At 43.4% G+C, this 17239-nt stretch overlaps 1 protein-coding gene across 2 annotated transcripts; it reads right to left on the bottom strand.

Annotated features, from left to right (window-relative positions):
- Positions 1 to 4089: 4089 nt before the first annotated feature.
- On the bottom strand, positions 4090 to 16642 carry GPR37 (G protein-coupled receptor 37). 2 transcript variants are annotated; one of them, XM_029616588.1, is made up of 3 exons: positions 15864 to 16642; positions 14529 to 15630; positions 4090 to 5733 (listed from the first exon to the last, which is right to left on the bottom strand). In XM_029616588.1, the coding sequence occupies exons 2-3, from the start codon at positions 15537 to 15539 to the stop codon at positions 4915 to 4917; spliced, it is 1830 nt and encodes a 609-aa protein (XP_029472448.1). In that variant the 5' UTR covers positions 15540 to 15630; positions 15864 to 16642; the 3' UTR covers positions 4090 to 4914. The 2 variants fall into 2 exon arrangements, with proteins under 2 accessions (XP_029472448.1, XP_029472447.1); XM_029616587.1 differs by having other exon boundaries at positions 14529 to 16642.
- Positions 16643 to 17239: the final 597 nt, after the last annotated feature.

Below are 17239 nucleotides of genomic sequence, written 5' to 3'. Positions count from 1 at the left end.
AGTGGATAATACATTGAAATTGTCGGCTCAGTGTGCTACAGTCAAAAAAGCAAACAGAATGTTAGGAATTATTAGGAAAGGAATGGTGAATAAAACAGAAAATGTTTTACTGCCTCTATATCAATCCATTGTGAGACCGCACCTTGAGTACGGGTTGTCACATCTCAAAAAAGATATAACTTCACTGGAGAAGGTACAGAGAAGGGCGACCAAAATGATAAAGGGGATGGAACAGCTCCCCTTTGAGGAAAGGCTGAAGAGGTTAGGGCTGTTCAGCTTGGAGAAGAGACGGCTGAGGGGGGATATGATAGAGGTGTTTAAAATCATGAGAGGTCTAGTACGGGTAAATGTGAATCAGTTATTTACTCTTTAGGGTTAGGGTTAGAAGGACTAGGGTGCACGCCATGAAGTTAGCAAGTAGCACATTTAAAACTAATCAGAGAAAATTATTTTTCACTCAATGCACTATTAAGCTCTGGAATTTGTTGCCAGAGGATGTGGTTAGGGAAGTTAGCTAGATTTTAAAAAGGTTTGGAGAAGTTCTTGGAGAAGTCCATTAACTGCTATTAATCAGGCTGACTTAGGGAATAGCTGTTGCTATTACTGGCATCAGAAGCATGGGATCTACTTAATGTTTTGGGTACTTGCCAGGAACTTGTAACCTGGATTGGCCACTGTTGGAAATAGGATGCTGGGCTTGATGGATCCTTGGTCTGACCCAGTATGGCAACTTCTTATGTTCTTATGTTGTTATAGGGAGAATGCATAAGAACATAAGAAATGCTGTGCTGGGTCAGATCAAGATTCAGTGAGCTCAGCATTTTGTCTCTAACAGGGACAAATCTGGGTCACAAGTATTTGGCAGATGCCATAAAGTAGATCTAGTTCCTGTTATTCTCTCCTAGGGATAGCAGTAAGTCTGCTTTGAAATTATGCAGATAATTGACCCAGTACACATGCAGATTCTCATGTAAAGTTACACCTCCTCTTCAGAGAGTGTAACTTATGCAAGTTTTTTAAATGAAAATGTAGGTACATAAGTTTTAATTCAGCCCCAACTGTACACCCGGAGCATCTTTCTGCAGTTCATATAAAAGTAACCTGGTTATGTTATGTGCAGATTCTTACACACACACAGAGCCCCAGAGCAGTCTATTTTGCAAGAGCCTTTTGCACACATAAAACCGGGTTTGAAAATCCACCCTTAGTGGTAAATAACAGACTTTCTCTTGTTATAAAGTATGGCAAAGCGTGAATTGTGTGCACACATGAATGGTGTTGCCCTTGGTCTAAAATTCTGTCCAATCTTTGAAACATGGAGGGCCATTTTCAAAGCATTTAGCCAGGTGAATGGGCCTGTCTGACATTTGCCTTTCCCTGCAAAGCTAAGTGTGTGTTTGTGAGCATTCACAGCAGCTGCACTTTTAGTGGGTTTCATGCCTCTCCAGTGGCCGGGAGAGGGGTGAAACAGGCACGCGTGCCTGCAAATTCCAAATACACATGTGCATTGTGCCTCTGCTCAGCTGTAGCAGGTGCAAAACAGGGGACCACTTTTACTGTGTGTACCTTGTGCTTGTCAACTTTCAAAAGGAAACATTGCAAGTGGTTTCCCTTCAAAAATTGGGTGAAATGTAAAGCTGGTAAAAGTTGCCGAGCAAATGATCCACTGGTAGACAAATCATGTTATTTAGTGTCAGATTCATGTCTTTATCCTATGATAATGTTTCTGCCCCAGTTCAACTAGACAAATACTTGGCCTTTTCTCTTAGCTTCTGAGTTTTAATATATTCAGAAGTCAAGGTTCTTTGAAACTTTCAAATTAAGCCCATGCTGCTGAGAATTGAATTTATGTCTGTGGCATCTCAGTTCATTCTAGATTTCATTGTTATAAAGCATCAGAACAAAAGGGGGATTTTAGTGATCTTGATTAACTATCAATTGAATTATCTGAAAAAGCTTTAACTAACACAGGAGCTCTTTATTGGGTCCTGTCATTTATTTATTTATTTGGAAAAAAAACATTCACATAAAGTTACTGAGAAAGGTGGTCGGCTCTTCTGTTAATATACTTTAGAAGGCCAGAGTGGGGTGCAGAATGTTGCGGGCACGGATGGGCATTTGAAAGTGTGAGCCCCTGTGCTGTGACGTGACTTGCGCAACCCAGGGGCTCGTTGTGGTCCATGCTGCTGGTGGGCGAACGCATCCGGGCATGGATTAGCTGAAACAGGAATAATCCCTTGACTTAGAACAGGAACACTTGGACTTGGAACCAGGACACTCGGACATCCAACATGCAGCAGGAACTGAGCCCCAGCAACATAATGCTGGTCTCTGGGGTAGCCCTCTGGCCACTCGAAATCCCTTTCGGACTGCCGCTTGGAAGCAGTTTGTGCATGAGGACAGATGAAAGCTGAAGACTCAAGACAAGGTGTGATGAAGGCTTGGACATAACTCAAGACTTGGAAACAAGATGAAGGTTTAGGACTTGGAACATGACGGAAGCTGGAACAAGACCTCCGAAGTCTAGGGACAGGATTCAGGAACTCAGATTCAGACTCAGGAACTAAGAACTCAGATTATGGTACTGAAGCGAAGAACCATTCAGAACAAGCTGGACGACGACATGGCTGCAGTGCTAGGACAAAGATATGGCTGCAGTACTTGGATGAAAACTAGAACCAAGGCTGAAGAACTTAAACAAAATCTGGGTGCAGGTGCCTTCTGCGGGTCCTAGGCAAAAAAAAAAAAAAACTCAGGAAAGAACAAGAGTCAAGCATGGAGGGCCCGTTATGGGGACACATTCACTAAGCTCACAGCCTTCGCAATCTGTTGCGAGTGCGGACAAGTGCTTCAGGACATGAGCCCCTGTGCCACAACGCAACCTGCACAACCCTGGGCTGGACATAGTCCACACCGCTGGGGGGCAAATGCATCCAGACATGGGCTGACTGGATCAGAAATATTCTTGGCTTGGAACAGGAACTTGCATCAGGAACTGAGACCCAGCAATGCAATGCTGGTCTCTGGGGTAGCTCTCCAGCCACTCAAAAGCCCATTTGGACTGCCGCGTGGGAGCAGTTTGAGATTGAGGACAGACAAAGGCTGAGGACTCAAGACAAGATGTAATGAAGGCTTGGACATGACTCTGAAGACTTGGACAAGACACAGGATCAGGACTTGGAAACATGATGAAGGCTCTGAGAAAGTCCGGCACTGCTGTGTGCCCTACACAACCTTGGGGCTGGTCACGGACCACACCAGTAGTGGTGCAGGCACTGGACTCAAATACTTGGAACAAGGTGGAAGCTGGAACAAGAACTCTGAAGACCAGGAACAGAATTCAGGAACTTGGACTCAGACTCAGATTTTGGACTCAGGAACTCAGATATCAAACTCTGAAACTAGGAACTCAAACTTCAGACTCAGGAACACGGAACTCAGACTCATGAACTAGGAAGGACTTCCAAAGACTTGAACCAGTAATGAAGACTCTGAAGACTCAGACAGAATGAAGGCTTGGAACCAGGAGCAAGGGACTGACTTGGATTCAGAAACAAGATGAAGACTTGGATTCAGGAATAAGATAAAGCAACCACAGGAACCAGGAGACCAAGAACATGGAACAGGAACCATGAAGGACCTTGAAAGGCTGGCAGGAGATGATATCATTGGGAGGCAAAGCTGCATTTTCTGCTGCAAGCTCTTTAAATTTTCAGTTGACGCATGCACACGCGTCTAGAAGGATGCCAGGTAGGAGCAATGGTATGACTGGAGTCGGCAGCGTTCCAGGCCACGTGGAAGACAGCGGCAGCATCTCTCTACCGCATCAGGTGTTGGCAGCATCCCGGAAGGAGAGGCCATGCAAGGAGCATTGGTGGCGACTCTTGTCATGGAGAACAGTGAGGACAAACGGCCCCTCAAGGCTGCGAAGGAGCAGAGTCGGCATCTGGCCGGCAGTGGTGAAGTTGGAAGATGAGTGAGCCATTCTCAGGCTTTTCCCTGTGAGCGGAATCACAACAAAGAAAACATTCCTGTAAAATCCCATATAATATAGATAGATGCCCCAGAAACCAAAAGCATAACAAGTCATACTGTACATGGCCTATGGAGATTTGAGGTTTTATTCTCAAATCTCACAGATTTTATAATCAATAAACACAAGAAAAACAGGAAGCCGTCCCCAAGTAAACCGAGTTGCACTTAATGCATATCAGTGTACAATAAATCTTCTCAAACAGTACAGGCTGGAAACAGTCACTTTACATCTATATAAAAGAGGATAACAGAATTTTTTAACTCATCACATCAGTTTTTGTGAATTTGAGAAACACTTATACAAGAATAATGCAAATACCATTACAGTACTTGCATCAAAGATTTTTCCAGGAGTAGTTAAAGATATTTAAAGTACTTTCAAAGCAGATTTTCCCATAAGGCAATTAACTGATATTAATTGTGTTTACTATACTATACATGAGAAAATAAAGAAGAACACTAAAGTGCTGAAGAATGTTTAAAAACCCAGATCATCATACATACTATAAATTTATTAAAATCAGTTTGAAATACTTTTAGCCACATCTTGTGAATAAAATATTTTGAAATCTTACTTTTTCTATATAACCAATTTACAGTGATTATCAAAAAACAGCACGAAGGTAAATAAGGTGCAGTTCAAATCTCTTTATCAAACAATAAAATGCTAGCACCATCTCCAATAAAATGATCTACAGTGTCTTTCTGCCTTTCTGGTGAAAACTAAAGAATAATCTTTTTCACAAAACAAGGATGTTAATATGCAAATCAATTTACCAGTATAGATTTATGCCAACCTTTCTCAGAATAAAAATCTAAAAATTAAAAAAATTAAAAAACCCACAGGATACTTTAAATAATTAAGTCTTAGAAATTAAATTAGCAATGAGTTCCAACAGAGGCAAACGTGGACATCTCACGACGAATGGTACTGAAAGGAGAGAGCTCCAGTTCTGTTGTATACTCATTGTCGTTGTCATCACTTGTCACTGTTGAAGACTTCTGAATGCATTCATCACAACAGCAACAGCAGCAGTCCATAAAGGCCCGACTGAAAGGCTTACAAAGACAGAAAAGAAGGACTGGGGTCACACAGGATTTAAAGAACAAAAGAAACTGACTAATGAGATGAAGAAGATCCATTGTCTGCCTAGTAACCCCTGTGGACATATAAGCAGTCACGATGTTGCAGATATTTTCAGGAATTATGCAGAAACCATACAAAATGGTCAATGCCACCACTGTGCAGTTCATTTGACTTTCAAGGTGAATTTGTCGCTTGTTCCCTCGTGTGCAAGCCTTCTCTGCTCTTCGAATTTTCCTCGCTGTCACCAGAGAACAGATAATAGTGAAAAGAGTGGGCAAACAAAAATAACAGCCAAAGTACCACCAGAGCCTTGCACTGTCGTAAGTCAGAGCTAACACATAGATGGTGTCGGGCAGTTCAGGGGATATCTTCACCACACAACGTTCTTCAGGAAGGCTTCCACTTAGCTCAGGATCTTCCTTCGTCAACTGGCGTAGAACGACCTCAGGCAGTGCTAACAGCAGAGCACCAACCCATATAACGGCCAGCTTAGCTGTAGTTGAAGTGCAGTTTTCAATCATTTCGTAGTACATCTGAACATTAGTGGCAGCACGAAAGCGGTCTATGCAGAGGGCACATAATGTAAATGTTGTAACTCCAAGAGAAGCTACCTATGGAAAAAAAAGAGTATATATATTTTATCAAACAATTCTCTGATATATACAGTATATTGAAAGAATACTAATCCATGTTATGCCAAACATTTTACATAGGTATATTAATTAATTATTACTACTATAGTTGAGTATTTCACCAATATATTTAGAGGTCAATATTCAACAGTGTGGTGAGCAGACAACTTATCCAGCAAAGTGACAGATATTCAGCAGAGCACTGCCGATTAGGCCTTCCACTGAATATAGGGGATAAAGTCCTAATTAGCCCGATAAGCTTATCTGCAGGGCCGGCGCATCCCAATAGGCGAACTAGGCAGTCGCCTAGGGCACCAGTCATTAAGGGGCAGCAAAGAGCAGCCATATGGGGGCTCAAGTGGAGCCCATCCCACTCATGGCCAAAAAGAGTAGAGACTTAGAGCGCCGCAGCAGAGACTCAGAGGGCTGCGAGCAGCGCCCATCCTGCTCATGGCTGAAAGAAGCAGAGTCTTGGCGGGCCATGAGCGGTGTCTCTGTGTGTGTATGAGAGAGCAATGATGTCAATGAGACAGAGGGTGTGAGCCTGTCTAAGGGTGCATGTGGGAATGAACCTAAATATGTGTAAGAGAGGGGGCCTGTCTGAGTGAATGTGGTCGGGACTGGAGCCAGGACCTTGACTGGGGGGGGGAGTGGTTCGCCTAAGGGGCATAATACCCTTGCACCAACCCTGCTTATCTGGCTAACTTTAAGACTGCTGTAGGGCAAGGCTAGGCTTAGCCAAAAACAATTATCCGGCTAATGCTGAATATCGAAGCTAGCTGGATGAGTTATTGGGCAAACTTAACTCTGTCCCCAACTTATCTGGCTAGCTTATCACTCAACTTAACTGGCATTCAAAGTGATGGGCAATTTAAAACCAGTGGTTTGTCTGGCTAAGTCCCAATCCTAGCCAGACAAATTGTCTGAATATTGATCCCCTCAGTCCTTCCATCAGTCATGCAAAATTTGCCACTACAGACTGCTAATATAGCCCAGAATTTTGAATCAACTTCTAAACCATTTAGGGGCCTATTCACATAAATGATTTCTTTATAAATAGAAAATGGGAAAAAAGAATCCTGACTGTTTATAGTTATTAACTCCAAACTATGTAACATTATATGAACCACAAAAATTTACATACCAATGATGCTGTAAAAGTTACTGCTTTAAAAATGCATGCACAATTTTTAGGCAGTCAGACTAAATTATACACAAAGACCTCTGGATGACTTACATGCTTTTTAAAAGGCATTTTTTCAAGTTGTAACCTGACTCAATAAATGTCATTCTGTCACTTAGCTGTCATGTGTCTAACTTTGCTATGTGGGGACTGAAACTACTTGAAGAATAAGAAAAATGTCATGTGAAAAAGCGAAAATTGCACAGTCTATAAATATGAATTTCAGAATTTGTTTTAGAAGACTGGGTTGAATGGCTGTGGACTCAGTTCACCCCTATTTATGGCTTAGAAAAATTCATGCCCAGAAGTTTTTCACTGACTTTGATGAATAAAAATATTCAAATCCAGTGCACCTCAGGAAAACCAGCTGAACATCCTTCATGGGCCTTTTCAGACTGGTTCCCCACTGATACCCTGTCACACCTGAAGAGATCCCAAACTAGATTATATTTCATTGTGTAATCCCGCTGACCTGCCAGCACTCTCATGGAGCTTCCATCAAAAAGGACCCTGGAAAACAGAGATGAAACAACCTTGAATGGCTGCTGGCTAAAGGAGCATCTGGATGGAAGGAAATCTTGGCCCAGAGTAGAGAATACCATCTGCTTTGTTAAAGGATCTTCCATGGGAATGCTAGCAGGATAGGACAGACAGATTACTGGCCAGAAATGGTTGGTTTCAGGCAAGGATGGTACAAGCTAGTGGCTACTGCAAACTGGTGGCAAATACAGGGGGAATGTCTGACAGAAAGAGTGCTGGATTTCATTTTATTTGTTTAGATTTTGAAACTAACTTCCAGGACTGAGACTCAAGGATTGATTGGGTTGTGTTTCAGGATTCTGTGTACTGAAGAGTATTTAAGGTGCCTTAATGCGGGCGTTACCTAACACCCACCTACAATGCATGTTATTTCCATGTGCCTTAGTATTTCAATGCAATAAAAATGTGCATGCAAATGACCCATTATGCTAATGGTATTAATGTTAGATAGTACATACTACTTTATTACCTGAGAGGCTTAATGCAAACCACTTAATGCAAGAAACTATGACAAAGACATGCCGGTCAGTGCTGGCATTTTGCATTTGGCACTGTAACCAACAGGAGGGAAACTGGCTCCCTCTTGCCAGTGAAGATCTGGGAGACACCAGTGAGCACATGTGGGCATTTGGATGTGGAGAGAGGGTTTTGAAGGCCTGGCAGTCCCTTCTTAGATTTGTGGGAACCAGGAAGACCCCTGTTAGATCCAGTAGGGCTGGGAAGGTCCAACAGTTCTGGGGGTGGGGGTGGGGGATGAGGGAGGAAATCCCTAGGAACATGAAGGGCCTTCTAAATTCTGGGGGATGGATGGCCCCTGGAGATCTGAATGGTTTGCGGGGATGGGGGAGGTTTCATTGCACTAATCAGCCTTTTCATTTTGGGTCAGTTGGTGTGAAGAAACCTAAGATGCAGAACGTGGCCTGCGTTACCATGGGCGTGCTGTCTTTATTGCTGGTAACACTGTCATTCTGCATGTCATTAGTTTCATATATCAGGCATTAAAACCGGCAGGCACCTCACATTAACCTGACTATTTTAACATGAAGTGTTGCTGCTGCGTGCAAGTAACTTTAAGTAGAGGGGCCTTAAAGACTCAGGGGATCCATATCCAGTAGCATTTAATAGGGATGTGAATCGTTTTAGGACGATTAAAATTATCGTCCGATAATTTTAATATCGTCTTAAACCGTTATGGAACACAATACAATAGAGATTCTAACGATTTATCGTTATAAATCGTTAGAATCGTGAGCCGGCACACTAAAACCCCCTAAAACCCACCCCCGACCCTTTAAATTAAATCCCCCACCCTCCCGAACCCCCCCCCCCCAAATGACTTAAATAACCTTCGGGTCCAGTGGCGGTCCGGAACGGCAGCGGTCCGGAACGGGCTCCTGCTACTGAATCTTGTTGTCTTCAGCCGGCGCCATTTTCCAAAATGGCGCCGAAAAATGGCGGCGGCCATAGACGAACACGATTGGACGGCAGGAGGTCCTTCCGGACCCCCGCTGGACTTTTGGCAAGTCTTGTGGGGGTCAGGAGGCCCCCCCCAAGCTGACCAAAAGTTCCTGGAGGTCCAGCGGGGGTCAGGGAGCGATTTCCCGCCGCGAATCGTTTTCGTACGGAAAATGGCGCCGGCAGGAGATCGACTGCAGGAGGTCGTTCAGCGAGGCGCCGGAACCCTCGCTGAACGACCTCCTGCAGTCGATCTCCTGCCGGCGCCATTTTCCGTACAGAAAATGGCGCCGGCCATACGCGTATGGCCGGCGCCATTTTCTGTACGAAAACGATTCGCGGCGGGAAATCGCTCCCTGACCCCCGCTGGACCTCCAGGAACTTTTGGCCAGCTTGGGGGGGCCTCCTGACCCCCACAAGACTTGCCAAAAGTCCAGCGGGGGTCCGGAAGGACCTCCTGCCGTCCAATCGTGTTCGTCTATGGCTGCCGCCATTTTTCGGCGCCATTTTGGAAAATGGCGCCGGCTGAAGACAACAAGATTCAGTAGCAGGAGCCCGTTCCGGACCGCTGCCGTTCCGGACCGCCACTGGACCCGAAGGTTATTTAAGTCATTTGGGGGGGGTTCGGGAGGGGGGGGATTTAATTTAAAGGGTCGGGGGTGGGTTTTAGGGGGTTTTAATGTGCCGGTTTTGCGATTTTACGTTTTTTCGATTTTTCACGATTTTTCACGATTTTTCACGATATTTTACCCCCCCAAATGGCAACAATACGATTCCCTCCCCCTCCCAGCCGAAATCGATCGTTAAGACGATCGAGGACACGATTCACATCTCTAGCATTTAAGCCTGATAACTTGTGAGTTATCCAGCTGAATGCCAACTTTTGAATATTTCAGCCATTTCTATTGCTAAAGTTTAACCGGATAACTTATTTATCTGGATATTGTATGGGCGTTCCGGGGCGTTGCAGGGCAGAGTTTAAGTTAGCCAGATAATATGTCTAATTGTGGTCATAGCCTAAAGTTAGCCAGATAAAGTTATCTAGCTATCTTTAAGGTAGTATATTGACTGGTATGGCTGCGCTGCTGAATATCCTGCCAAAGTTATCCAGCTAACTTTTCGGCCAGTAGCTGAATATAATTTTTGTTATGCTGTTTAAATCCTAATGGAGAATAATAAATACTCTGCAGAAAAGAAGGGACTGTTTTTAATTGCGGTCTTACTATCGTCAGCCTGTATCCTGCCAAACGTACACACTAAAATATTCACTTTCACATGAGTGCGATGACAAATATCTTCTTATACTGTGTTCATAGCATCAGGTTGTGTTCTGCTGTTGTTGAAGCTAAAGTAATGACAGTAAACTTGTCTTTTAAGAGAACATGAGTCACAAGATTCCTGTCATAATAGCTGGCTCAAGCAATTCCTCGTTAAAGCATTAAGATGGGGCAGGTGGAAACAAGCAGAAGTCAGTGTTATATTTGGTTTAATGATGGGAATAGAAAAAAAAACAAAAAAAAAAACCCAGGAACAGATTTCTAAAACCTGCAGGGTTTTACATTTGGAAAACACGTAGCAGGGATTAGCAAATGAAATGGATGATTTGGTAGAAAAAAAATTACAATAATGCATTCTAGAAAATCATTAAACTAAGATGTGTTCATGGATATACATTAGGGTCCTTTCCTCTTCTAATATGGAGATTTCTGAATAATTTGCTAAATTGTACAATAAAACAATTTCCCATCATGGCTATGATGCTCTAAAGGGCTGTAAAAGCAGTTTTTTTTAACCAATGAAACTTGATTTCCCTGAGTTTATAGCAGAATGTTTTCTCAATTGCTGGAATGTAAAACTCATTCCCTCAATCATTTTATTTGTAAAAGGATGGGCATCATACATCTGATGCAGGTGATTAGAAGGTCAGAAATTCAGGCTTTGGCCTGCTCACTCACAACAACATTTCATTCAATGTAAATACTCACAATATCTTTTAAAAGGATCTTTAAGACGCCAGTTTTAAAAGTATACTTGCAAACAGTGCTCATTTTCTAACTCAGTGGTTCCCAAACCTGTCCTGGAGGTTTTCAAGACTTCCACAATGAATATGCATAGGATAAATCTGCATGCACTGCCTCCATAGCATGCAAATTTTATTTCATGCATATTTATTAGGGATATCCTGAAAACCTGACTGGCTAGAAGTCCTCCAGGACAGGTTTGGGAACCTCGGTTCTAAATAAAAAAAGATGCGCTGTGGGGGGGGGGGGGGGGGGGGTCAGTTCCAGCAGCAGCCTCCAAGCTGAAAAAGGTTCTGGGTTGGTGGCTTGGCAGAAAATCACAACTGCTTGGGAAGTTTATAGTGCATCGGTGTGAATCCCGGGAGTCTGTAAAGTGGCCAGAGGCAGGCGGGCCTTGCAGGGGATCTTCTTTTCTGTCCTTAAAAGCCTCTGTTTTCCAAAGGCGGACAAGAGGGTCCCAGGGAGAAGTTATACCCATGCAATCTTTTTGAAAGAAAAGCTTTAACCTCCTAGTCTCAAAAGCTGGCCGTGGTGAAATGCCTAGGGCTGCAGGTCACCATAAAATAAAGTGCAAGACACCCTCAGCGGGAGAAAATAACTTTCTAAATGATGTTTAGTTTCTCTGAAATTAGGCTTAGTGTCTCTCCGAGGGGTGCCAGCATTCTGCAAAATCTATCGCAGAGCTTGCCTTGCCCTACAAACCTCCTGATAAGCTCAGCTGGCGGTGAGCGGACATTAAGTGCACCACATCCAGATGTAAGCCCCCAAATTGTAAAGAAAATAACTTTGAATTAACAAGCCAGGGTTTTGTTTGTTTCTGAGAATGTGCAGTGTTGTAGTAGGGTCGCATTTTAACCTAACCCACTGCCAGCTGGATGGGTCGATGAACGGAATCTGCTCTAAAGTGGCTTACCAGTCATGAAAGGCAGAATATAAATAAAAAATTAAACTAAATTATATTGATGTGCTCCGTTAGGTATCAAAAAAAACAGATTGCAGGTATGTGTAGACTTTGATTTCCGCTGAGCTGCTAACCTATAGTTAGGGTTGTATTTCTGTCAGAGGCACCCCCGCTACAATTTTTTTTTATTATTTTCATTTCATTTTTTTTTTTTTTACTACTGGAGCCATTTTTCATGATTTTATCACAACTTCTGCTTTTTCCCCCCCAACTATTCCTTTAATGTTTGCGGCATGGGGTGTATTCCACCATCCATTATCACTTAGATTATTTCCTGCTGTCATCTGATTTTCCCAGCCGTATAAACCTCAATTACTTTGAAGATGCCATCTTTTGTGAAGTCTTCCTTTTCAACTGCTTTTTAAAAGATGCCTTGAATATAAATATGGCAGAACAAAGTCAGCACTATGTTGCCAAGATATGCATGACCTTTTGGATTTGTACTGTGCTTCTCAATGACTGTATCTTTGCCATTACTTTGTCCTGATTTTTCTCAAAACCTTCACTGACAAAAATTATAGCTTGTCATCGTGTATTCACTCTGAACGTGCACTCTGTGACATGCACATTGATTAGTAGTGTGTGCCCTACTCAAACCACTACACAATTGTCTAGTTTTAACTGTTTATATTCCCCAAATCTTCAGTTATTGTTTCTAAACTTCTGCAAGAAAATCATAATCCTCACCCCTTCTCAGTCAATTCAGAGCAAAGAATTGTGGTTGCCATGTTGATCCACTTGGATATGTGGAATTAAGGATCAGCAAACATGTAGGTGATACCTTTTTATCAGACTAACTTGTTATTATTATTATTTTATGCAGTCCGTTGCTTGATTTCATGACTGTGATGTAATCTGCCTACAGCTGGTGAAAAAGTGGACTATACTTTTTAAATAAATATGTTTTTCAAATTTAATAATATATTTGTGACAAGATTCAAGGGTTAGTTCAAGAAAAACGTATCTCTTACAACATGCTTGTTGACTCTTAATTCCGGTCTTATTTAGTAAAAAAAAAAAATCAGTAAGGGCCAAATTAGGAACACACATTTTCAAACAAACTGCCTGCATTTGGCATTCAAAATGCAGCCGCTTATTAGTCTCAAATTTAGCAAAATATACTTAATGATTTGCAGTTTTTCTAATTGACACTGCCAGCGGCCTTGCTTCCAGATAATGCAGCCAACTCTCTGTGAACTAGAGGCTTATTGCTAATTCAAGTGAAAAATCTTCAAGAAAAGAAACTGTCTGATAATCAGAGAAAAAAAGAGCCGTTTTGAATTACTCTGCACTAGCTAACTTACTCAAGTATCCACCCTGGTATAAACTTGATACATGAGACAGACAGGAGTCTGCCAGGGACCACAGGTGTAATGCAGGGTAAGGACCAGCCATAAATTACCAGTATTCGACTTACTGCTCTTAAACTGGCCTTGACATTGAAATCTGCATTTGAAACGATACCTGATGCACATTACTGCTACTAAACAGCTATTTTCAGCAAATTTCATCCATATAAATATTTATGTGCTTGTTTTTTCCCGCCCCTCCCCCCATATACTTCACTGAAGGTACTTTCAGGGTTTCTGAATCTGATTGCCAAAGGATGGAAAAGCATTGCAATTGCTTTTTCAAATAAACATGAGGCACAAACAATTCATTTTAGAGTTTTGCAAATTATCTTTCTCCTTATAGAGAGGGGTGGGGTCAACAGGTGAGTCACTTGCTGGCCTGCCTCCACAACGTGATGCTATTAAGGTCAGGCGAAGAGACTCAACCATCCAGAGCAGTCTGAGAACATTTTGGGTTACCCTGTTACTGGCAACATTTAGGGTTCTTGTCAGTAAATAAACTGGACAACCTGAATGGGAGCCGGATTGCAGCCAGCTGGCTAAACACTAGATTGGCACTAAGTCTGGCTTGGTGCCTGGAAGCAGGCATGTGATATTTAAAGTCAGAGCAGGATCTTTACAACTATATCATGCCTCAAAGAAGGTACTTTTTTTTTTGTCCTTTGTGCTGTGCTATTTGAATGAATAAACTGTTGTCCTTTCCTAAACAAGAGATTTGATAAATGGGAGGATGAGAATTACAAGATTAGCATATTCAAGGTTTAAACAGTAGTGCCCTCGCTGAATGCAACTACAAGAAATGTGCATGTTGGCCCCAATTCTGCAAAATTCTCGAGCAATGTGAATAACTAAATATCTGAAATTACTCTGCATGCAGAATTTTTTTTTTTTTTTGTCATGCTGCGAAAAACTATATTCAGAGGAGCACAAGGGAAGTTTGGCTCTGTCCTATGGAGAGTTATTCCTCTGCATCTCTGAAATTTTCAGAAGTGAGGTCTTTATGCGTGGATGGACAGTCACTTAAGTTGAATCCTTGAGGAGGATATTACTGCTCACAAGTTTCCAACTTGAGTTGAAAGAACTATTTTTCTAAGTGCTACCGTGTGTACTCAAAATGGGCTGTGTGGTTTTCTGTCCCTCATGTTTTCAAAACTGCTGTTTGGCAGCTGATTTGATATATTTGCAACCATATGAGTGCACAAGCAATGACCACATGACAAAATTTAACACATAATATAGCTGCTCGATAAATAATAAATTACCTCAATATATGGTATAATTTTGCAGGAGAAGTCTTCCAGAAGCCACTTTTTGCTGAGCTCATGAAATATTACCAAAGGCAAACAGAAAAAAATGATCAAAAAGTCCCAGAAAGCCAAATTTGCCAAAAGTGAGTTTGATATGCTCCTCATGTAATAGTTGTGGCACACTATACACATAACAGCCATGTTACCCATGATCCCAATGACAAAGATGATAACCGAGAGGCACATGACAGCATAGGCCCCATATGAATCCTCTGTCAAGGGGTAGAATGGGTTCTTCAGCTGGGGTCTTTTCTTCCTGGAATTATTTTGGGGTGTCAGTGCTTGATTGATCTCCAGGCTGTCTGGGATGGTTTGCAGGCCTTCTTTTAGGACAGAAGCAGAATCATTGAGAGGGAGTGAATGGGGAGCTGCCTCCCTTACAGAAGCATGGCTCTGAAACGATTCATTGAAATACTGTCTGTCCCAGTCCTTATTCTTTAGGTTTCTATTTTTCCCTCTGCTTTTCCTTCCTTGAGGGTCACTGGCTCCTCTCTTGTTTCTTTTATTTGGAATGCCCATTCCCATTCTTAGATCCTCCTTTGTTGCCTTGGACAATCCAGGAAGAGCATATCCTGTTTCCATGGCTACAGGACTCAAATTTACCTGTGCCTGGGCCTGAAACCGAGTGTCAGGTTGCACTTTTGGAACACGAATGGTCTCACCGAAGTTAAGCGCATTTCTTGCACGTCCTGATCGGGTCTCTTCTTTTTCCAACCCCTGGGAGCCACACAGCAGTATCTGCAAAGAGCCTTTTGCAGAATAAGCTAAGTCTGATCCGGGTTGCCTATTGCTTTCCTTTTCCTGCTCGGCTTTACCTTGGGTGGCTTGCCCCCACTTGGCCTCCCCAGGAATTTTCCGGTCAGCGTTGCCCACAATTGGTTGCAAATTCTCCACAGTCACCTGGGCAGGTGCAGCAAAAGAGCAGAGAAGTAGAAAGGAGAGTGCAAGCGGTGGAGGGCGTTGCATGATGGAAAAAAAAGCTCACAGCCCCATTTACAAACCTGTGAAGAAGTTGGTACGGGAAGACATGGCACCTGATTCCAGCCTCCAGCTGCTGCTGCAAAAGCAAAAAAATAATAATAATAATAATAATAATTCTCAATAAGAAGAAAAACCTAGACAGGGTAGCGCGGATGCCTTATTAATGCATCACGCCGTCGAGCCCTTCTGTGCAAGTTCGATTCATTTCCACAGCAAACATCAGAAGACTTAAAAAAAAAAAAATGTAAAACCAGTTCAACTGAAAAAAAAAGCCTGTCACGGCTGGTGTTCTTCTCGTCAGGGCTTTACCTGATCTTGAAAAGTTGAGACACGTCTGGGCTTATTAAAGATTAAAGGCAGCGAGTGCCGAGCCGAGATCCCAGCGCTCCTCCTTTTTCCATGACTCTGTCTTCTTGTTGACTCTAGGGCTGGACCCTGCCTCCGCCAAGGCTCCTACTATCGGCTGCCTGAGTGCCAAGCAGGGGCAGAGCCCGCAAGGATCCCCCCTGAGGGGCGACGGAGTCAGCAGGGGGCGGGGATGCTGCCGAGCAGCTTTCTGGAAAAAAAAAAAAACAAACCCTCTCCCTCCGCTTCCAGAGTGCAATTAAATTATTATCCTCACCCTGCCTAATTCGCAGTTAACAGCCAGGAAGGCGATCAAATAATAACAATCCCCTCCCCTCCCCTCCCCCCCTAAAAAAACCCCAGAAGCCTCGGACAGTAATGACAGCAAAGTTGCAAGTCCTCCTGCCAGGGAAGGAGAGGGCAGCTGCTCTGCTCCCGGCACCGGCCGGCGCCGCTCCGGAGAGGGCGCACGGGGGGAGAGAGAGAGAGGGGTGGGGGGAGGCTCGGAGCCGTTGCTCTCCCCAGCCCCTGCCTCTGCCTCTGTGTCTGGCGGTTTATGTCTGAGCTCGCTCTCTCTCTCTCTCTCCCCCGCCTCCCTTCTCTCCTCCTGGGTGATGTTGTGGCTGTTAAGGAAATGACTTCCCCTGGAGGCTGAAGGAAGAAGCAGGGAAAAGCAGCAATGCAATGCAAGATTCACTCGCGTGCAGTGGCTTCCCGAGAAACGGCTTGGAGCAGGCGCAGGCACGGGGGCAAGGGGACCCGGGAGCCCTCTTGGGCGGGCTGCAGCTGTGCAACAGCTGGCAGAGGCGGCAGGGCTGGAATCCGCGGGCAGGTCCCCCAGTGCTACCACTGACTGATTCTCGGGGACGGTTTGTATCCCTTCAGTTTGTTAACTGTCCCGGAGACGGGATTCGTGTTTTATTTTCATGCCTGGAAAGGCATTATTCAGTGTGCACAGAGAGGGGTCTTGTCTAACACATGTAAATAAAAAAGGCTTCATGTGCACCCCACCCGCCGCATAGTTGCAGAACAAAATGCATGCTCTATAAAATAAATTGTTGGTTGATGTATGGAAGAACTAATGAAGCAAGGTGATCATTAAGCAAGCAATAATAACATACTAAGTGCCTCATTCACTAAGCTGGGATAGGACTTTAATGAGCAAAAAATAGCCTCCTTGCGTGATAAGTGGTGAAATTATTTTGCTTTGCATGAAAAAATAGCTCATGGTGTGTTAAACATTGTCACTCATTTTTATGTAAATATGCAAAACAGATGCAAAATATGCTGATGAAGGAGGTTTGCTGCTTCACAGTGGTATTACATTGTGAGTTAAAGCA

Source organism: Rhinatrema bivittatum, chromosome 9 (genome assembly GCF_901001135.1).
Source record: "Rhinatrema bivittatum chromosome 9, aRhiBiv1.1, whole genome shotgun sequence".
NCBI lineage: Eukaryota > Metazoa > Chordata > Amphibia > Gymnophiona > Rhinatrematidae > Rhinatrema > Rhinatrema bivittatum.
The sequence above is the reverse complement of the archived record's forward strand: the minus strand, read 5'-3'. Positions and strand labels throughout refer to the sequence as shown.

Excerpts from the sequence above, each read along its gene's own strand:
- GPR37 (XM_029616587.1), bottom strand. The coding sequence starts at position 15,539 with ATGCAACGCCCTCCACCGCTTGCACTCTCCTTTCTACTTCTCTGCTCT. Across the intron at positions 5,734-14,528 it reads AAATTATACCATATATTGAG|GTAGCTTCTCTTGGAGTTAC; the intron begins GTAATTTATTAT and ends TTTTTTCCATAG.